Source organism: Misgurnus anguillicaudatus, chromosome 20 (assembly GCF_027580225.2).
Source record: "Misgurnus anguillicaudatus chromosome 20, ASM2758022v2, whole genome shotgun sequence".
Lineage (NCBI taxonomy): Eukaryota > Metazoa > Chordata > Actinopteri > Cypriniformes > Cobitidae > Misgurnus > Misgurnus anguillicaudatus.
The window spans coordinates 8,746,971-8,770,151 of NC_073356.2; the positions used below are offsets into that span (position 1 = coordinate 8,746,971).

The 23,181-nt window shown below is 35.7% G+C and overlaps 1 protein-coding gene across 1 annotated transcript; it reads right to left on the minus strand.

Annotated features, from left to right (window-relative positions):
• Positions 1–4,435: 4,435 nt before the first annotated feature.
• Positions 4,436–19,618, minus strand: meox2b (mesenchyme homeobox 2b). The gene is made up of 3 exons (XM_055220562.2): positions 18,980–19,618; positions 15,283–15,455; positions 4,436–7,151 (listed from the first exon to the last, which is right to left on the minus strand). The coding sequence occupies exons 1-3, from the start codon at positions 19,467–19,469 to the stop codon at positions 6,930–6,932; spliced, it is 885 nt and encodes a 294-aa protein (XP_055076537.1). The 5' UTR covers positions 19,470–19,618; the 3' UTR covers positions 4,436–6,929.
• Positions 19,619–23,181: the final 3,563 nt, after the last annotated feature.

Sequence of the window (23,181 nt, forward strand, 5' to 3'; positions counted from 1 at the left end):
AGTCTCTATAAAGATGCCAAGGTTTCATAACCTTTCGCTTTGCCTCAGTGACAGACGAAGAAAAGATCTCCCGAAATTCACGCACAAATTTATTCGGGCACATTCAGCCATCAGAAGGAAAATAATAACAGTCACATGTTATATGGGGTATTGTACCTCAGTGAACATCATCCATCAACACCTACAGTTGCAAGGGAAATTATTTTAAATCATTTTCTTGGATGGAGTTGGAGCAGACGCTCGGGCCCTGTGTGGAAAACCGCTTCAGTTGGCCGTGTTGTTCTTGGCATGGCACGGAGAAATGACAACATAACCCTTCCTGCTAAAGGAAAGTTGTTCCCTGTGGGGTCAAGGTAGAAGGTTCACTCAAGATCAGAAGTAACAAAGGCCAGAGGTATTCCAAAACAACGCTGTTTTACCGTTTCTGTGTTGCACACTTTGGATAAATTCAGAGAAGTTACAAAATGCTCGGGAGAACGATATAAAGCAATAAAGAAGAATAGGATTATCTTGCGCTCTGTGCAAATAAAACTTAGCTTGCTGTTGGCTACCCAGTCTCACGAGGTTTCATGATATAGTCACATAATTTTCTGATTCTTTTTTCATGATATTATCACGAATTTCCGCGTTTTTTCGCGACCGCACAACAAATTCCTGTTTTCGTGTGATTATCAAGTATTGGTTACTCAACTGCTTTTCCTATTTTTAAACCATTGACGCTTCGGTTTAGGGTTAGATTTGGTGCTTGCATTAGAATCTCACTTAATACATTGGTTTATACTATTTTTTTCTGATTTATTTTTTATATGTCGCCTGGCGTTAGGGTTAGAGTTGTGTTTGGGTAGGGATGTCACTTTATGTAAATCTAACCCTAAACCGAAGCGACAATGGTAAGAAAATAGGACAAAACAGTTGAGTAACCAATACGTTATACGATTATACAATACGTTATACGTTATAATTCGCCATACGACCACGAAAAAACGCGGAAATTCGTGATGATCAAAAAATAACGTGACTATATAACGAAATTTTGTTAGGAAAAATAGGATTATCTTGCGTTCTGTGCAAATAAAACTTAGCTTGCTGTTGGCTACCCAGTCTCACGAGGTTTCATGATATGACTTAAACCACTATAATGTATGACACTTGCATTACATGCGAATGGCCCCTACGCTAATAGAACTCTGTTTTTGTCTCCCTGTCTCGTCCTCGACCCCGAGGACAATGAGACAAACAGACCCAGTTCCTGTTGCTGTGAAGGTCATCGCACCACTGATCTACTGGCTGTCCTTCAACGTGATGACCAGCCGATGCCCGACCAACGACCACCGGCTAAACCAGTTTAATCCGCTTACCCGCCTCCTATCCCTACCGTATATATATATATATATATATATATATATATATATATATATATATATATATATATATATATATATATATATACAGGGGCGGAGTGGGACCAAAAAATCTACCGGGAAATTTCGTATACCATCGGCCCTCCGTGGTAAAAAAAATGTCTCGTAGCCTATTTGTAGTAAAACTAGGGTAATACAAATCGTAATCAATTCCCCCCCCAAAAAAAACATTTTCATAATATTAATAAAATCATTAAATCATGGCTAATTTTCCTAAATGAATAACTATACAAAATGAGCTGGTTGAAAGACGGAGATGTGCACCTCAATCAGCTATTACATAAAAGAGCGAGACCAGAGATGAATGTGCTCATAAACGGAGTAATATGGAATAATTTGTGAATAACTGTAAGAATATTTCCTTTAAATATAATTTTTGTCATATAAAGTTTTGAGAGATAATAATGTTTTTTCCACGATTATTGCTTATTTATTTTAACGTGTTTGGCGCATTTCCCCGCTAATAATAATACAATTTACATGCCAATCCTGCTTCCTTGTCTTTTTATTAATTTCATTATGCTGTAATGTTAATTTATATGTGGATATTTAATGGCATATGAGACGTTCATTGCCGTTATATTATCTTGTCTAATATTCAAATCATACCCTGAATAATGTGTGCATCTTTGAATAACTGTAAGAATACAGTTCATTTGAAAATAATTTTTGTCAAAGTTTTGAGAGATAATAATGTTGTGAGGATATTTATGTATTTTTTAGTTGAATACTCTCGTCTATTAATATGGAAATCTAATAGAAATCTAATAGTAGGAAATATAAAATGTGATACTGCAAAGTTACCCTTCTAAATTTTATTTATGATATATAGCCATATGGAGATAAACCTTTGCAAATGTGCTGATTTTATCCATTCAAGTACTGACCACCAGACTAGAGATTTTAAACATCCTTAATCCACACTTTCTATCAAATAGTCTCCGCTTGATGGCTCAATCCGACCTGTAGTACTGAAATGGTATTCGGCGACGCGGCTTTTCACATCAAAGGCCGACAGGCTATGCAATTTGGAGAGGGGCCGTTCAATTATCCCCCTATATTTTTTAAAAATCCTAAACATGGTTGGACCTGGCGAACAGGTTGAGCACTTTTATATAGCCTACTGTGTTGAGCAAAGAGGCTGCACAGTTTGACCAGCGGTAAGCGGCTGCACATCAGGCCGCCAGACGGGGTTGCTATATAACTTGCAATGTATCCATTATCAGACCGGCCCTCGCAGCCTCAAAACACTACCGGCCCATCGGGAAATGTCCCGACTCTCCCGATGGCCACTCCGCTACTGTATATATATATATATATATATATATATATATATATATATATATATATATATATATATATATATATATATATATATATATATATATATATATGTATTAATTCCTCCCAAGGGTTTTTGTCCTTCTAGGAGTTTTTCCCATTGCGTTTTTTCCTAGGGGTTTTTTTCGTCCCAGGGAGAGTCAGCCAACTTTGGCTTAACTTAGCACTTTACTGTATACGTTACATTATTAATATGCTCGCTTGTAAGGTTTAACCTTAGCCGCTATCTCTACTTCTTATATTATCTATTGATTTTCTGTGTTCTCCTCTACATCTACTCATGTAAAGCTGCTTTGCAACAATTAACACTTGTGAAAAGCGCTATATAAATAAAATTGAATTGAATATAGTCACGTAATTTTTTTAAATTCTTTCTTCATGATATTATGACGAATTTCCACGTTTTTTCGTGATCGCACAATGAATTCCTGTTTTTGTGCGATCATCAAGCACCGGTCACTCAACTGCTTCCTCCCATTTTTAAACCATTGTCGCTTCGGTTTAGGGTTAGATTTGGTGCTTGCATTAAAATGTCACTTTATAAATTGGTTTATACTATTTTTTCTGATTTTTTTATATGTTGCCTGGCGTTAGGGTTAGAGTTGGGTTTGGGTAGGGATGTCATTGTTTGTAGCTCTGCGTAGCCTGACGTGCATCTCGCAAAACAATGACAATGGTAAGAAAATAGGACAAAACTGTTGAGTAACCAACACGTGACAATCACACGAAAACAGGAACTCGCCACACGATCACGAAAAAACGCGGAAATTCGTGATGACATCACGAAAAAAGAATAAAAAAATAACATGACTATATAACGAAATTTCGTGAGACTGGGCTGCTGTTGGAGGACGAATGCTGAGAGTGACATTTCTCCAGTGAAGTAAACTTTTTGTGCATTCACATCCTTTTTTAATCGTTATTCAAAGTGTGTGCAGAAATAAAAACATCATGCAAAACACTCATTTTAAAAATATCTTGGCTGTTTACTTGTTTGCATCACTCATTGATTTTGTTTGTGCTTTGCGGTGTATTTTTCATACCTAAGTCATGTTAGCTTTGATTTGTGTTTATTTGTTCGTGCTTTTATTAATTCTGCTTCTGACGAACAATATTCATCATGCTTTGTTTAGACGTAGCTGTGATCAGCGCAGCTGGTCTCTTGGCAGGTTTGGAGGGGTGATAAATATATTTCACATTCATTTTTTCGAGGCCACGAATTGTTTCCCCAAGAGGATCGTTTGTCGTTTGGCTTTGATCACAGAATATCATACACAAACATCTAAATCGGAGGGCTAATCAAAAACGTCTTTCACAGAGGAAAAATGCATGGCTGGCTTTGACCACAACTGAAAACAAATCCACTTAGACCGGGCTTTGCCTGTGTGTCGGGGGGAATGGCAAAGCCACAAATCAAATGAGTCCAAACTTCTGCAGCTATCGAATCACCGACTGCTCCGCTATAAGCTAAGACGTTCGAGAAGTTGGCTGACTCGACAAAGTGCCACTCCAGAAATTAAAATGCTCACTCACATCTACACTGAAATGCCAAACCATAATATTCAGTTTTTTTAACCCTGGCTTTCCATAACATTTACATCACATAATCCTCTTCAGTGTTCGGTAACATTTCCATTTAAAAGGCTTTCAAATGAACGCTTTGTGAAATATAATCTTGTTGTGCAATTTATTAAGCAAGTTTGTCATGAAAATTTAGAACTGCAATATCGAACATTTATTTACAAGGTAAAAAGAATATGAACTATACCATAAACTGAAGTAAACAGATCAAAATGTCATATAGAAATAAAGTCTGCCGTGTTGCACTCATAAATGTGACCCTGGACCACAAAATAGTCATAAGGCGCACATGTATATTTGTAGCAATAGCCAACAGTACATTGTATGGGTCAAAATTATACCCAGTCTCACGAAATTATGTACCTATAGTCATGTCATTTTTTATTCTTTTTTATGATACTGTAACAAATTTCCGCATTTATTCGTGATCGTATCAGGAATTTCTGTTTATGTGTCATTGTCATGCACTACCCACTCAACTGCTCTCTCCCATTTCTAAACCATTGTCGCTTCAGTTTAGGGTTAGATTTGGTGTTTGCATTAGAATGTCACTTTATAAATTGGTTTATACTATTTTTTCTGATTTACTTTTTATATGTTGCTTGGCTTAAGAAAATAGGACAAAACAGTTGAGTAACCAATACATGACAATGACACATAAACAGAAATTTGTGACACGATCACAACAAATGTGGAAATTTTTGGACAATATCACAATAAAGAACAAAAAATTACTTGACTATAGGTACGTAATTTTGTACCGAGCCCCTAAGGTGACATTGGAGTAAAAAGTTTAGTTTCATGTGCCCACGCAAAACCTTGATGTGCCAATTTTTTTTTAAAGTTTCGTTTCGCGTGCTCACGTGAAACTATCGCGCACGCACGTGAAACCATCGCACGCACGCTCACGTGAAAGTTTCACGTCAGCACGCGAAAGTTTCACTTAAGCACGCGAAAGTTTCACGTGAGCACACGAAACTAAACGCGGTAGTTTTGCGTGCGCACATGAAAGTTTTACGTGAGCATGCGATAGTTTCACGTGAGCACGCGATAGTTTCACGTGACCACGTGATAGTTTCACGTGCGCACGCGAAATTAAACTTTATAATTTTTTTGCTCCATGTCCCCTTAGGGGCTCCGTAATTTCGTGAGACTGGGCTGTCAAAATTATACATTTCTCTTTCATGCCAAAAATCATTAGGATATTAAGATCATGTTCCATGAATATATTTTGTATATTTCCTACTGTAAATAAATATATAAAAAAGATTCCAGATCTTCAGATATCTCATAACTCATACATCATTGGAAAGCTTATTTATTCAACTTTCAGATGATGTATAAATCTCAATTTCAAAAAATTTACCCTATGACTGGTTTTGTGGTCCAGGGTCACAAATAGGCCATTACTTCGCAATTACTATAGTATTACAATGTAATACCTGAGTAATTACATATGAACAGATATAAAGAGCGCTTTTACTACTCTAAACTCCTCAGTGATCATTCATACAATTATTTGCAGTCCTTTGGTACACATTAAACATGGCAAATGAAAAATGACATCAATATAAGGCATTGTATCTCCCCCTGCAATTAAAATGTTTATCAAAACCTTACATACAATATTTCAACCCATTTGTTTGGCTTAAAGAAATATCTGTTCAGAGCAAATAAACAGCATGTTGTAAAAATGTACAAAAACGATGTTTGTCACTATCTACAAAAAAACTTTTGTTTGAAATTAAAGGTAAAGTTCACCCAAAACTGAAAATTCTGTCATTATTTACTCACCTTTAACTTGTTACAAACCTGTAAAAATTTATTGGTTCTGCTGAACACAAAGCAATATATTTGTTATCAAGCAAAAGGCACCGTTGACTTAGTTGGAAAAATACTATGGAAGTCAATGGTGCTCCAAAACAGTTTGGTTACAAAAATTGCTCAAAATATCTTTCTTTGTGTTAAGCAAGACAAGAAATATATACACGTTTGCAAAAAATGGAAGTTGAGTAAATGATGACAGAATTATTATTTTCGGGTGAACTATCCCTTCAAGTAAACAAGTGTGCTACAATTTGTCATTAATTGTGGTTGTTTGGTTTTTTTCTTTTAAATAAATGAACACTAAATACATTGTCTGTGCTATTACAGATGATGTATTTGTGCTCGGTAATCAGTGATCTGTATAAATACAGTAGAAATCAGTTATGCCAAAAATTAAAACAGTGCAAAAATCCTCTTTAAGGCACTCATGTGGAATGTGTAAAACATTCAAACTTACATTTATTTACAAGTTTCAAAATTAAAGTCACACGTGAGCAAAATGCATAGTTTCCATTTAACCCTCCAGTTTTCGGAAAATTAAAAAGTGCGACCGCCTTTAAATCCCTTTTCTTAGGTCTCAGCTCGGGTCCGCAACCCTCCAGCATCTGTTACACAGACCGGGAACAAACCCTAACCACTCCGCATAAAATAGCACAATAACAAAACACGGCCTGGTACAAGTTATTAATGGGTTTTTGAGTGCCGACATTGTTGATTCCTGAGGAAATTGGCAGGCTATGAGTGTGTGGACCCCGGGCATCATAAATGTGCATGCTCAGAGCTCTGGTCACTTTCATGACTGTCTTCCTCATTGCTTGGAGAGCCGAGGGGATGGTGAAGCCCCACTAAAGGTGAAAACTCTGAGGGTAAGAGAGTTCCTTTCTTTACATTCACGAGTTCTTTCTCCCGTGCAGCGGCACCTTGCTGTCCACCCTTCACACGTTTCCATTTCATTCTTCTGTTCTGGAACCACACCTTTACCTACACAAGACAAATAATGTTCATGTCAAATTATTTAAGTTCCTGTTCCTTAGATGATACAGTGCTGTGTCAGGTGGTGGGTTCACAAATACTGATGTTTTTTTATCTTGTTTTTAAAGTGTGTAACTTATTAGTTTAATGCAATATATTAGTGTGGATTTTAGAGGTACTATGGAGTGTGCAGTGTGCCAATTGTGTATTTTAAAGGACTTATGGATAGTGCAATGTATCACTCGTGTATTTGTGTGTGTAAAAATGTCTTCTGTATTGTTCTTGTAAAGTTACGGAATGGACAGAGTCCAAAACAAAATTCCCCTTTGGGGACAATAAAGTATAAAGTAAGTAAGTAAGTAAGTAAGTAAACTGTTTACCTTGTAATGTACTTTTAAATGTACAAATGTAAATAAAGGTACACTGTCAGACAAAATGGTCCCTAGCTGTCACCTAAAGAGTTCATATTAGCACATCTTAGATACATACTGGTACCAAAGAGTGCATGTTAGTACCTTAAAGGAAAACACCACAGTTTTTTATATTTTACTATTTTCTTACTTCAACTTAGACAAATGAATACATACCTATCTTTATTTAATGTGTGCACTTGATCTTTGTACAGCGCATCGTGAATGTGTTAGCATTTAGCCTAGCCCCATTCATTCCATAGGATCCAAACAGGGATGAATTTAGAAGCCACCAAACACTTCCATGTTTTCCGTATTTAAAGACTGTTACATGAGGAGTTACACGAATAAGTATGGTGGCACAAAATGGTTTGGAGCCATAGGAATGAATGGGGCTAAATGCTAACACATTCACGAGGTGCTGTACAAAGATTATAAGTGCACGCATTGAATAAAGACAGGTATGTATTAATTAATCTAAGTTGAGGTATAAGAACATAAAATATTGAAAACTGTGGTGGTACATATTGGTACCATATTTAAATATATGTGTACCTAAATTGTCCCTATATATAGTAGGACCTTTTAATGGGTACTGCCCAGTGACAGCTATAGGAACCTTTTTTTTTCTTACAGTGTAAGGATGATGTGTAAGGTTCATGTATATTTATGTGGATTTATTATCCTTAAATAAACCCAGACATGGTTATGCATAATCCCCCAAAAAAATATTTTGGCTAACTGTACCTTTTATGCTGCTTAACCAATAACAAAACAAAAATAAATAATAAATACTGTACAGTAAATGCTAATGTAACTTAAAATATTGCAATGACGTTATAATGATATCAAATGTATATAGGCCATAGATTGATACAGGAGACATGAAAGGAGAGGTAAAGGTAACATCTAATGAACAGTTTTGTATTTATTGTAAAAAAAAAAATTAAGACTACATTATACTATAATTGTAAATATGCCAGTGAGCCATGTAATAAAATATATTGTTACCACAAGGCCATTAAATGCTTCATTCTGAGTGGTTGACAAAACTTTAAGGGTGTGCATTATTTTCAGTAAACGCACATCTATGAAGTAGTTCCAGGTCTGTTGACAGTTGCATTACAGCTTCATATCATTATGCCAAATTTGGACTTATTTAATTTCAACAAATAAAGCATAAATATATGTGTGGTAGTGAAAGAAATACATTGAGAAGAATTAATAAAATCATTTAAAAGAAAAGAAAATGAACACATTAAATAAACACTGATTGCCCTCCTTGTTCAGTTCTGTTTTTGCTTCATTCTTGATTATATAAACTAGAACAAATTATACATAAATACTGAAGAAAAAAATATATAAATATAGGCCAACTTGTTCACATTGTTCCTATTACTGTAATGACAAGTGCATGTCTCTCTATCTCTCTCTCTCTCTCTCTTCAAAGGCCCGTCATCAATTATCTCTTATATATTGTAACTTATATTAAAGGTATAGCGGAGGATTTTCTCGAAATTTAGAAAAGAACCGCCTTCTCCACTTTTTTAAATGCAGTTGCGCAACACTCCTGATTGACAACTAGGAGGACCAATAGTCTTGATGATCCACCCGGAAAAAGAAAATCCTCCGCAATACCTTTAAGTATAGTTAAAAAATAATAGTGAATAAATGATTTTGCACATATCATTGCAAAAGACAATAAGTAAATCAGTGTTAGGAGACAACATTTTGGCAAAACCATTAATAGCATAAAGTAGCCAACTACAGTACACAAAATGTTTACGGGTCTTTCTCGGTCTCCTGGCAACACAGACGTCCCAGATTTGCATCGGGGAAACCCAACCCCACTTTGTGGGAACGTGTGTTATGGTACTCTCGAGAAAGAGTTGATCTGGCACGTACATGCAGACCCCCAATCTGAATTATGTCTTCTGTATAGCAAACTTTGTGCTTGGAGGATTTTTTCAAAAATGCTGCCAACACTGCTCTCAGTCGGACACATGCACTGTACTGTACATAAACTTAGCAAAACACCTTATTTCATGTGCACTGCAGGTACAGTTAAAGAGCCTGAAGGATCATTCGTCTCTTTAAACATTCAAAAAGCCACAGTGGATATACGCACTCAGGGTGTTTTTCATTCGGAGCGTGGGAAGTTTGGTATAACAGTGATATGATTGGCTCTCTATAGGCTATTTTCACCTGGTCAGTTATGTGCTGATTCAAAACTCCTGGCTGCCCGTTGGCCTCCGGTCCCTGACTCGACACTTAGCTCCGTATTTGCGTCTCTACTGCGATGATCAGGCTGCTGCCTAAAACGGGTCGATCGGATCTGGACCGAGTGGCGGCAGACTGAACCCCCTCACCACCCATAACCAGACTTGATAGGGCCACTATTTCTGTCTGAGATGGTTATTTTGGGAAGTTCAGCGCAGGTATTGCAGATTACATTACATGGGGAAAAAATGGCCAGTGTGCAGACTGAGAACTTTTTTTTAAACTTTTTAAAATCTGCAAAATATGTTTTCTTAAATAACATAAAAACGGTCACAAAATAATTTAGATATTTATTAAACCTTTTCGAAGAACATATTTTCCACATGAGTAAATAATAACCCAAATTACACAAATTATGACAAACTATCTTCGTATATGATCTCTTTAAGCATTATTGATTACACTGCAGAAAAAAAATGGTTAACAAATGGTTCCAAGCTGTCACTGGTACCATACCCTTTAACTTTCTAAGACCCAAGCTTTGTTTTTTTTTTTTTTTTTTAGATTTCTTTCAGCTATTTTGGGTTTAGGTAGAACCAATAAATATAATAACCAAATCTTTTTCATTGAACATGAAGCAGTTTAATTTTCCACATTTGTGTGCAACAGGTTCCAGTTACACAGAATTAAGTATTATGGTGCAAACAACAAAAAAATATGTCCACTTATGTGGACATCCAGGTCTTAGGAGGTTAAAAGGTACCAATATTAACCTCTGAGGTACTAATATGCACTTTTTACTGTCCCAGTGTCAGCTAGGGACCCATTTGTTTGACGGTAGCTGGGTTTCCATCCAAATGTGAAGCGAATAATTAAAAAACAAAGAAATGCGAATTGTAATTGCCAAACTGAATGCTGTGCACAGAAAAAGAAATGCAGTCCAAGCAGCAAGGGTATTCCGACGACGTCGACTCTCATATATGGAAAAGACAACATCAGCTGATACAGCTAGATGATCAGTCACGTGGATTTGCTTTTTCGCTACGTCAGAATTTATTTGGCAAATGTGTTTCCATCTCCCATTATTCGCATTTACTCTTTTTCAAGAACCACTTCAAGCGTGCGTACAAAAGTTTTTTTGGGGAATTAAATTATTTTTATTTCAAAATTTGGCGTTTTCATTATTTGTTTCTTATGTGAGACTTTAAAGGGGTCATAGCATGAAAATCTGACTTTTTCCATGTTAAAGTGCTATAAATGGGTCCCCAGTGCTTCTATCAACCTAGAAAATGTGAGAAAGATCCACCTGTTTTGTGAGGTAGGTAGCAAGGCAAATTACAATAATACCGCCCCCTTTATCTGCACTATCCAACCACAGCACTGCCATTTAGTGCAGAGAGAAAGAGAGAAAGAAAAAATACTTGACAGCATAATTGAGTTTCAATTACAACAAACCACCATCATGGTGATCAGTGTTTGCATTTCATCCGCTCATTTGCATTTTAAAGGACACACTCAAAAACGACACGCTTTTGCTCAGGCCTACAAATTAGCAATTTTAACATGTTATAATTAATTATCTGTGGGGTATTTTGAACTAATACTTCACATACGCACTCTGGGGACACCAAAGATTTATTTTACATATTTAAAAAAAATCTCATAATATGACCCCTTTAAAATGTGCAAAAATGCAGTCTGATGAAAACCCAGCTAGTATAACCTTTTGTGATAAATGACTCATTTGTGTCTCATTTATGCTTACTATAATGTTCTCTTTTATTATTTAATTAACCATGGATTAATGAACGACTCCATGATCAATAGAAAACATGCTAGATGCTATTCATAAATAGCACTTGGTTAACTTGAATGCGGGTGTTTAGTGAATTAGACAGGTTTGTGTTGAAATACCCCCACCCCAAAAAAGATTATTGTTTGATTTAGTAATTTATTTAACCCTCTGGGGTCTAAGGGGTTTTTAGGGCCCTGAGGACGTTTTGACCTGCACTGACGTGTGCTTTTTCAGTTGCTTAAAAAGTTGCGCAAAAGTCTCATAACACTGTCTTCAGCACAAACTGGGCTACAATATTGTGTGAGCTACATGTATGTACATGTTTGTATTTTTGAGAGAAAAATGTTTATGCATGGTTTTCTAAAAAGCAACATTTTTAAGTCACTGATATAACTGCACAAAACTCATTCTAAACATGTTTTCACAAAACTTTTTGAAACTGGATCTAGTAGTCTAGAGCAGTGGTTTTCAAACTTTTTCCACGTGCGGCCACCCTTGTGTACGGTGCATTCGTTTGCGCCCCCCCCCCCCAAAGAAAATATATGACAAAAACTGTCCTAAAATGTATTTTTTAATTAAACAAAACATATTAACTCATTCACCGCCATTGACGAGTTATCTTGTCAATTATGAGTTAATATTTAACTAATAAATATGCCTTTCTGGACGAATTTCAAAGTGAAAGTGTAATTTTATCCACTGGATGGCGCCAAACCGAATTTATCAAAAACGGAAGTTAAAAAGATTTAATGGTTATTTTAACTGCCTTTATGTTTGATAGTCATTCTGAGTCTGATCTCTAACATAAATTCCTTTACAAAAACGCAATTTTTTTAAGCTTTTTGCTCAAAATGTTGTATTTTTGAAGAGAAATATCCATATTTCAGTGGTTAAATTAAGTGGAAAAAGTAAATATATAATGAAACGTTTTTTTCCCCATTTTGTTTGTTTGTTTGTTTATTTGTTTATTGTTTGTTTGAAAGCAGAGGGTGTGTTCTTTAATTTGATATAATTTGTATGTTTATAGAAGATAATTTTTCCTGCAAGGAATTTTGTGAAACTTTTGTTAAAATCACAAAAATGCCGGTGGGCAACTTTTCTCAAAAAGGCTGGCGGTGAATGAGTTAAGTTATACAAAACAGTGCTGTTGGTTAGTAGCCTTATTTTTATTAGGTTTAATTACACAGAATTCATGATAAATGAATGTATTTTATAAAATGTCATAAAACTGGGGCCCCCTGGCACCATCTCGCAGCCCCCCTGGGGGCCCCGGACCCCAGTTTGAGAACCACTGGTCTAGAGTACTATAAACATATATGGAATAATTGGCAACGGGCCTTTGAATTTTTCGAAATAATGCACACCCAAGGTGGCAGCATGACGCTAAGCAGAGTAATTTAAAAGATCTGAGTCAATTATTTCTCTTATACCACGGTTACCACAAATATTGCTCTGGTGGTTATTTTAAGACATTTGACAGGTCAGGTGTGCGATTTACAGAAAAATACACCCGTGAAACATTTCTCAACCAATCAGAATAAAGCATTCAACAGCCCTGTGGTATAATATAATTTAATGTATGTAAATATGTGTAGCTGATGCTCTGTAGCCACTACATTATTATTTTTTTAAAAAGATTGATAAGCATCTTATAGTTTCTGAAAAGGCTACATTTTTCAAGTGGCATGTACATGGATTCTCCTAAAAATTACGTGTAGCATAATTACAAACAGCTTTGGAAAAACAGTAAAGGCAGATGTTCAGAATTTGCTGTTTTAGATCCGAGATCAACCCACGTCCAAAGATTTATTGGATCTCTGTGCTGAGAGTCATTAGGAAGCAGTTATGAGCGAGGAAGGGAAAATGGATTCAAACAAAAGGATTCAAATCCTAGATGAGTTACTTACAGGAATTTTATTCAGGTCAAGACACTAACACTGAAACAATCCCATGAATGGGTGTGAGATATGCAGACCACTTTAAGTATTACAATCAGTGTCTGGATTTATAACGAATTAAAGAGAGAATTTACTGCAATAGTAAAAATAAAGTCTGAAGGGTTTTTAAAATGATAGGGAACTGTAGGTTTTAGTTGATATATATATATATATATGAAGAGTTTGGTTCCAAAACGCAATAAACGCCATTTTTGAAAAAAATGAGTTACTGCCAAAATCAGCATTATATCAGGTCAGTAGTTAAAAGTAAATTCTTAATTTTACGCAAAATCCAATATCCGCCGTGTTATTCTGTCATCTTTTCTCCCTTTTTTCCCAAAATGCTATAAACGCCACTCCCCCTTTTTTACAGAACGCAATAAATCCCACAGCGCACCATTCACGCAATGTAAACAAACATGGCGGCGCGCTGAGTACATGGAGTCCTAGTTTCCTCATCTACTTTGTACTTTGTGATCAACAAACAAAACAAAATAATACTTTAATTGCATTGATAAACCTGTGATGGTTTTCTGTGATGGGAAAGAACGTAAGCCATCAACATCTAATAATTTCCCTGAGAGGCACTCGGGAGGCGGGTGCTTGTTCTCCCGACAGCAAGCTTCTCATGCTAACACATTGACCCCAGAGGATCTTATGAAAAACTTTCCATAATTTTACTCAAAGTCAACGAAAATCGAGCAAGACTAAAAACATTTTACAGCTGATCTCTGTGAAAGACGTTAAGCGAAGACGTCAAGTAACCGCAATCACAGGGTTCTTAATATGACAAAGTAAGTGTTTTGATTAATAACATTAATGTTTATATTTTTAATTAGTGTGTACAACTAGTCAACTAAATGAATATAACATGGCAAAGATGAATGCACATTTATATAGGCTATTGATTCAATAGATTTATAGCATTTTGAATAAAAACTTGTCATGGATTTATTGCATTTTGTGGAAAAAATAATCAGTTTTTATAATAAATCTTTGAAAATCAACTTATGGATTTGAATTTTTTATGTTTTTATAACCTAAAGATGCTGTGTGAAAGTTTGTAACAGAAAATAGTTGTTTTCATCTTGTCACTTTCTTGGTATAGAAAACACGTTTTTACCAAAATTTGTCAAAATGGATTTATTGCGTTTTGGAACCAAACTCTTCATATATATATATATATATATATATATATATATATATATATATATATATATATATATATATATATATATATATATATTTTTTTTCATCATTGTTAACAATGGAACTTGAAATATAGAGATTTATAATATAAGTCAATTATACTGTACTGAGTAAAAAAAAACTTTGATTTGAGAATTGAAGCAATTGTACATTTTTAGAATGCACAAAAGCTATCATATTTAGTTCATATTAGTACATCAAAGGTACATATTGGTACCAAATGTACATATCGTAAATGTACATATTATGACCTTTTTAAAGGGTACTGTCCCAATGACAGGTTTTATACCTGTAGAAATGTAGTCATTTAATCAGACGTCAAGGGTTTGTGCAAAGACAGGGCTGATGCTTAAAGTCACAGGGCTATGACAATTTTTTATTAATGGGCCGGCACTACCCCACCACTCAGGCCCAAAGAGGCTACCTTAGTTCACCGCTGTGTGGAAAGTCAGCTTATACTGTATGCAAGGGGTTTGTCTACCCATCAGGCAAATGAATGTGTTTTCAAAGCCAATAAAAGTGACAACGTTACCCATTAACACATGAAAACCGGCCAAGCATCAACATACTTGTCTCTCCGTGAGGTCAAGGTTGACAGCGATTTCGTAGCGTCTGAGCCGTGTCAGATAGTTGTGGTGGGCGAACTCGGATTCCAGTTCTCGAATCTGTTCTTTGGTGAACGCCGTACGCTCCTTCCTGGGTTTACTGCTCACGTCTGACTTGTAGCTCCCATCCTGCGAATCTGAAATGAAAAACAGATCACTCTCCAGCCGCTGCAAAAAAAATGTGAGGAGGTAGAAAAAGAGGGCGAAAAAATAAGATGGTGTGATAAACTGCAGGACTCGGAAATAAAATAAACGAGCAAAAATAAAAATGAAAGCGGAACAATTTGGACTGCCAATCACCGTTTATTATGGCGATATGGACCTGGTGTTTTGAATAGGCGGAGACGGGCCAGGGAAAGAAACATGTGCCTGAAACAACAGGCTTTCTTTCACACCCTCCAAAAATCAGATCAGTTTTCCACACAATGTTCTGTTCACAGACTATATAAAGCTATCCAAAAAAGATTACTGGTTGATCCAAAAAAATTATGAACTTTAACTGTATGTGTGCCGGGTTAACACTTATCAGACGGTACAAGGATCTAGTTATATATAAAGTTCAAATGTGTTATATGTCTCTTTACCATTGAGATAACATGAATCTGTAAAGAGGGGTGCTTGACATGTTAAAAATAAACAATATAAAATTAATTATGCCTTTCTTTATATTTCTTTAAAATCATTTGATTTAATAAATTAATTAATTTTAAATTTAAATAAATTGCACAAATTAATTTAAAATACATATGACCAAAAAGATATTTGTTGTGCATTTATAAATTAACACTTTGGTGTGATGCAAACTTTGAGTTTTAGTGTTTATGATATTAGTCGAAATTCATTTAAAAAGAAAGAAAAAGTCAAAAGTTTGAATTAAGTTCTTTCAGCTTCCCATTCAGGGACGAGTGTGTGATTTACTGTAAATGCTAAAATTTCATCTCGAATGAAAGCAGGATAGAAATATAACTCATTTCAAGATCCAAGGTTTTTACAATACACAAAATTATGAGTCTTCAAGCTCATATTTTATCTTCAACATCACTTTACTGAATAATCTATAATCTGAACTGCTTGTCACTGCAATATTTCGACACATGACTTTGCTCCAAATGGAAACCATGCTGCCTTTAATAACTGCCAACAGAGTGAAGAATAAAATTAGATTTGGTATAAAGGCACCGCTGAGTGCCAACAGGAGACTTCTGGAAATTTCTACCAGCGTTGGCTATATCCATCAATCTGCTATCATGCCATAAATTACAGGCACCTGGATGAACAGCTTCAGCTTTAGGTCCATGCATGAGATCTTTAAGTTGCAGTTTTTTAAACAAGAGTGGTTGATCTACCGTAAAAGTGAGTCAAGATTGTTATTTAAATAAAGCGTACTTTACACTGTCCAGAAAAATGTCAAAATATGGTCCATATAGCTGTCACTGAGCGCTGCACCCTTTCAAAAAGTACACATGTGTGCACCAAAAAAGTTCAGAGGTACATAATGGTATCAAATGTATATATAGGTCTGTACCTAAATTTTATATAAAAGTAAAGCTTGGGATCATTTCTATGACTTATTTCTAATTTAGCTGCATCGTTGGACGCCTTTGTACAATCAGCAAAACAACTATGTAACTATTTTTCTATACATCTGTTATAAAAGACTGTAGTTCAATGTCACACAACTTCATTTACCAGGTGTGACATTTCTATTGTTCTTGAAATTTGAGGAGCAGATTTTCTATGAAAGTCTCCATCTGCGGCTCTAACAGTTTTTCTCTAGCCATAAATGGCACGACTGTGTTTGCGGGGTATCAAAAGCACAGCTGTGGGCAGTGCGAGCGTTTAACAGCAGACTTCACCTGTGGGCTATTAAAGACCTGAGGGTAAATGTCACAGTGACTTACACCAGTGAGACTGATGAGAGAAAGACATAGAGCAGCCACACATCATTACTGTACTCTCAACTGCATGTTCAGGACTCTTTTCAACATGTTTCCTTTTATTTAATTCAGACAAAATGTAATATAATTAAATGATGTTGTTTTTGCCCATTTTCATTGAATTTAGTCTAGAGATTGAGTTTGTGTCTCAGTCTGTGCGTGGATCATGGATTGATTAAAACCAAGTGTGTGCGCAGTGTGAAAAATAATTTGCCCTTAAATTTTTAAATACAATCAACTTGGATATACAAGTCATTCCAACTTTTTTTCTTCATATACAATTGCATATCTTGACTACACTGTAAAAACATTTTTCTTGTTCTTTAACTTAAAAAATGAAGTTAAACAATTTCAACTTGAATTTATAAGTTATGTCAACTTTATAAAGCAAAAACTTAAAATAGGTTGAATTGACTTGCAAAATGAAATTGTTTTACTTCGTGCTGAATTTTTTTTTACAGTGAGTTGCTGTAATTTGAAAAAATAAATAAAGTTGAGATAAGTTAGGCTAATTGAACTTTATTTTATAAGTTACAGCAACTAGTCAAGATAAAAAATCCAAAGTCAAATGACTTGTAAATCCAAGTTGATTATACACTGTAAAAAATACTTTGCTGCCTTAAATTTTGTTGTTAAATCAACTCAGATTTACAAGTCATGTCAACAGAGATGAGTTGTCACAACTTATAAAATATAGTTGAGAAAAGTCAACTTAATTTTATAAGTTATAACAACTCATCTGTAGTTATAACAACTTATCTCTAGTCAAGATAAATAATAGTAAGTTTAAATGACTTGTAAATCTGAGTTGATTCAACAAAAAATGTTAAGGCAGCAAAGTATTTTTTACAGTGCACTTAAAAGTTTTTGCGCATTTTTTACAGTGTGTAAAATGTCAAATGTGTAAAAAAATCACACAGACCCTAATATTCCTTTTATTATTATCATCATTATGGATCTTCAAATAAAATAATTTATTATTGATGGATATTTGGTAATGTATTATTCTGGGAAGATAAATACTAAGGATCTCATTTACGACAAGCAAAGAAAACTTTGTTAAAAATTTTGTAAATGGATTTTAAATTAATAACTAATACAGACATTTCTATTTCTGATTAGTTTAAATTAATTAATTTTTCTATTTGTTGTTATTTAAAAACTGTTTTTAATACAGAATTTAAAGGAAGTATAAATAAAAAATGTTATATCGAAAATAAAGCAGATTGTCTAAAGTAACTACACATTCGATTCGGCATATGAATGAATTTCTCTTAATATCTATCAAAACTGATTAAATATTTCCATTGTGCATCAAACTAAATTACACTTTCATTTATAACTACACAAAATATATAAACACAACGATTACAAAAATCGAATTGATGATTTTTGATTGATAAATTATCTATAAATAAAATACAGCAAATATTGACAAAAGTAAACATTTTTGACATAATTTGTAATGAAATAATTAATTAGCCTACTATTAAGTTAACCCGTTAAAATAAATAAAATTTTTACATTTTTGAAGATTTGTAATGAAGATTTGTAATTTGTATATTATTTTGTATAATTTGTATATTAATTTGTATGTGAAAGTATTTTAGCCTGGTTAAGTATAAATATAATATACTTTAAATTAGGTGTGTCAATAAACACAAAACTGTTCAAATAACAGAATGACAGATCCCAACTGAATGAGGGAAAACCGTGTTACGTACCTGAACTATCGCTCTTTCCTTTGCTATTCCGTCTCTCTGGTTCAACACTAGACATGGTCTGTCTCCCAAATTCGCCTGACGCACATGACACCCTAGAGGGGTCACTATCAGCTAGCGTTGGGTTACCCGCGCACAAACCCTGGGAACCTGTTCCCCCAGAGCTACACAGTTCTGGCGCTGCAGGTTCGGCGTGCAACAGACAAAGGCCGTGACGTTCGCCACCGATCGACGGCATCTGCGGTACGTGCCATGTAGGTTGATGCTGCGAGTGATGTGGATGCTGCGGAGCGGGGTGAACTCTATGATGTGGTCCTCCAAAGCTGGCCTCGTCCCCTGTGTAGCTGCAGGGCGGCGAAGGTCCCGGCAGGTCAGGGTAGGAGACGTGATCCGAGCGACCGTGCAAAGCCAGCGAGGACTGTGTGAACGCCGGGTGCAGGGCTTGGGCCGGGGCGTGAGGGCTCCGCAGACATCCAAATAAAGAGTGATCCATTTCCCCTTATCCACAACTATTGGTCTTTCTTCGAAAAAGACTTCTCCGCGTGCACGCAAAGCGCACACGTGAGTTTTTTGGGGGAAGCCAAAAATCACAAGGCGAGCTCCTCTCACCTCGCACCCGTGGCTACCGTAGTCCAGGAGTCAGCAGCAGCAGCAGGAGGAAGAGGGAGCGGGTGGCGATGAAAGACAAGGCCTCTGGTAATCCTGAGCATGCAGCCCCGTTGCCAGGTGGAGAGAGAGGGTAAACACACACAGCCTGCGAGAGGAAGCTCGGGTGACAGACGGGAGAGCGAGAAAGAAAGACGGAGAGGTCTGGGCCCCGAATGGATACTGTGCTTGAGAAGAAGTGGAGTTGGAGAGGGAACAAGAGAGGGAGGGGGGCAAACGGAGGTGGTGGAGGAATGGATGTTATATATAGGGCGTAACATGAGATGGAGGTTGGGTCGCAGGCTCCTCGCTACTGACCACATGCATACGATCTTCCTCCAGAAAAGCAAGGTACAATAATTTCGAGGCCAGCCAAGTAGTTCCGGAAAACGGGTATGATATTTTGGACGTGGGAGATATGACCCCACTGAGAGATGAGTTGCTTAAGCAAGCGGAGTGCAAGTGTGAACCGGAGGGGTTGCATGGGTGTTTTGACAGAAGATGGGGTTGGGGTTTTGGGGTGACTGCTGCTCAGATTTCTAAGTGTGCCTATCTGTCAGTGTTTTTACTGAAGTGTGAATAAACTAAGGTGGCCCAGAATGATCTACACTTTCAGCATAGTCTTTAAAGACCCAGAATTGACAGTGAATTTGACTTTGGAGTGGACTATTATGTGAAATGAAGTCTAGACAAATGTATTCAAAAGCGCATAAACAAACCAGTTGGCCCAACTCCCTACAACATAGCATAAGTCCACTTAAATGACAAACATATAAAAGTTGTGCATTGATGTGTTTGATCTCCATTGTATTTTAATTGAAATGCATTCTTAAGAAACTCACAAAAGTTTGATACTCTCAGCCATTAAGTCTGTCTACCATGCAATAACTCAAAATCTAACAAAAACTATAACTAATCCAAATGTTACGCTGCACCGTCTGTTGCAGGCATAAAGTGACATGCAGATTTCTATAAATCTGTCTAACAATAGATACACTGGAGTCTAGTTCATACTGTAATAATTCATAGTTAAAAAATGAAAATGAGGAGACAGATGCTGTTCATTTTCGTGCATATTTTCAAATGGAAAACCACATTTCTCTCCCAGAAGGCTCAATGAAACAGAAAACCTTTTTAAAGGGACTTTCTGCTTGTCACAAAATGTCTAAGATTTTGAGCAAGGCATGAAAAGTCATTTAATGAGCTACGTTTACAGCCTGGATGAAAAGCAGATCTTTTATTTACCGACAGCAAAATAATATTATTAACATTTCTTCAGTTTTCATGCAAGCTGATTCATAGGATGGAATGACAATTTATTTACATTATTTATAAATACTTCAATTGGTAACTTTTAATTTCATTTTTGTTTAAAAAAATTAAATTAGTTACAAATTAAATTGTTTTGATCAGAGTGGTTTATACTTTATAGGATGTTGCAAACGCAATGAAATAACAGCTTGGTGCAATGCAAATTATAAAAAAACTAATTTTTATTGTGGCAAAACACTGTAAAAAATATATCATATCAACATATATTTTTATCTTACATTAGCTGAACAAATTAAGTTAAACAATTTCAACCTATTTTTCAGGTCAACAAATCAAAGCTTAAAAAGGTGTATTAAATTTACTTGAATAGTCAAGTTGTTTATAAAGTACTTCTTGCTTCTTTTCTTTTTTTAAGGGGCTTGTTCATGAAAATACAGTTTACAAAATGCTGACGGAAAAAGTCCTTTTATCTTTTTTTGTCATTAAAATTAGAAAACGTTTTGTAATTTTTTATGTATTTATTTTTATCAACATTTAATTCTGAGAATTTTCATTTAACAATGAATAAAATACCTTGATATTCTAATGGGAATAATAAATTATAAAAAGAACTGAACTCTTATGGCCTGGATATTCAGCACTGCTTTTTAAGACCTTGTCACACCTTATTTATGCATTTAGCCCCCGGTGTCACAGTCGAGGCTTAAGACTAGTCCTAGACTAAGACACGTGGTCTCTAAGTCTCAACTGAAAATAACTTGCATGTACAGATCTTAAAATATGCCAGTGACATTGTTATGTCTCAATATACACGCCTATATAGGCATAAATGCTTAAACATCTTGATTTAACTATATGGTAGTCCTGGCTTTACCAAAGCCTTGTCTGTGAAACCACAATGGGTGATTTCCCAGACAGGTATTAGTTTAAACCAGGACTAGGCCTTTGTTTAAATTAGGATATATAACTAGTTTTAACAAAAATACCTTACTAAAACATTGCTTGTGTGCATTTTGAGGCAAAACAAATGGCACTGATGTATTTTAAGATATGTCAGTGCAAGTTGTTTTCAATTTGGTAGATCTTAAATTTGTTTTAATAGGACTAGTCTTATCCCTGTCCGGGAAACTGTACCCATATATCTTATTTTTAAGTTGTTTTGGATCAAGAGTCTGCTAAATGGATAAATATAAGAAGTAAATGCTGATGTGACTGGTCTAAAAAATATAATAAAAAAGTGATACACCTTTCACTTTCAGCTGTCAGGTGGTACTTTCAAAAGTACAGCTTTGCACCTATAGTACCTCAGAGGTACATATTGGTACTAACGCATCAAAGATAGATTTTAGTAAAGGCATATATTTGCACAAAATGTATACATATCATTTTAAATGGTACTGCCCCGGTGACAGCTGTGGTGCATATTTTGACCATTTTTCTAACAGTGTATTTCAAAAATAAAACGTATTTAACCCAATTCACAAAACAACCAATAGCAATTACTGTGAAATGCACAAAAAATATTCCTGACCACTGTCAAATAGGTCTTGCACACTGTCCTTTACATTCAAAACAATATAAATGACTGTGGCGAACCGAACACGCACATAAGTTTTACCCCGGATAGGAAATTGGGTTCATTTTAAAGGGAAATGACTTTAGCAGACCACCGAAATCCGACGTGGGTGTTACAACCATTTTCTGTCTCCGTTTGGACTGACTGCTATGTCCAGTGGTCCTGTATTAAGCCTCAAAAGAAAATATAGTGTTTATTTAACAAATTAGGCCAATTAGTCGTTATGTAAAGTAATCTCTGAGCGAGGCCCCAGGGTGCGTATTAATGCTCATATGGTTTGGGTTTTAGCCTCAGAGCCTGAGCCATGTCATTGCCTCGGGCCCCCGAGAGGTTACGTGAGATTCGCTTTCTCTCCTCTTCGACCCCTTTCCTCTCTCTTCTCGGTGGGTCCGAAGACCTAAGCCTGTGTAATAGCTGACTGCTAATTTGACAGCTCCCCGGGGAGAAGAGATTATCTGCAGGTGAGTCCTCTTACCTGAAGGCCAATTATTTAATGTGTGTGACACAAGGTGATGCTTGTCTAACATGTTATGCTTATTAGATTTTGTAAGATTTTAAGGGGGGGACTCTCGAACCTGCTTGTGTGAATCAGATTTCAGGAGACTAAAACCAGGCAGATGAATATTATAATAGCCAAATACAGTATAGTGTTTTATTTATTGATTTATTTTAGCTGTTGTTTGATGACATTTTAGTTAAGAATGTATTCAAT

What these genes read in the sequence shown, in the direction of transcription:
- meox2b (XM_055220562.2), bottom strand. Translation starts at nt 19,469, where the DNA reads ATGGATCACTCTTTATTTGGATGTCTGCGGAGCCCTCACGCCCCGGCC. An exon ending in AGGAAAGAGCGATAGTTCAG is followed by an intron (nt 15,456 to 18,979) that starts GTACGTAACACG and finishes TTTTCATTTCAG; the next exon opens with ATTCGCAGGATGGGAGCTAC. An exon ending in TTGACCTCACGGAGAGACAA is followed by an intron (nt 7,152 to 15,282) that starts GTATGTTGATGC and finishes TGTCTTGTGTAG; the next exon opens with GTAAAGGTGTGGTTCCAGAA.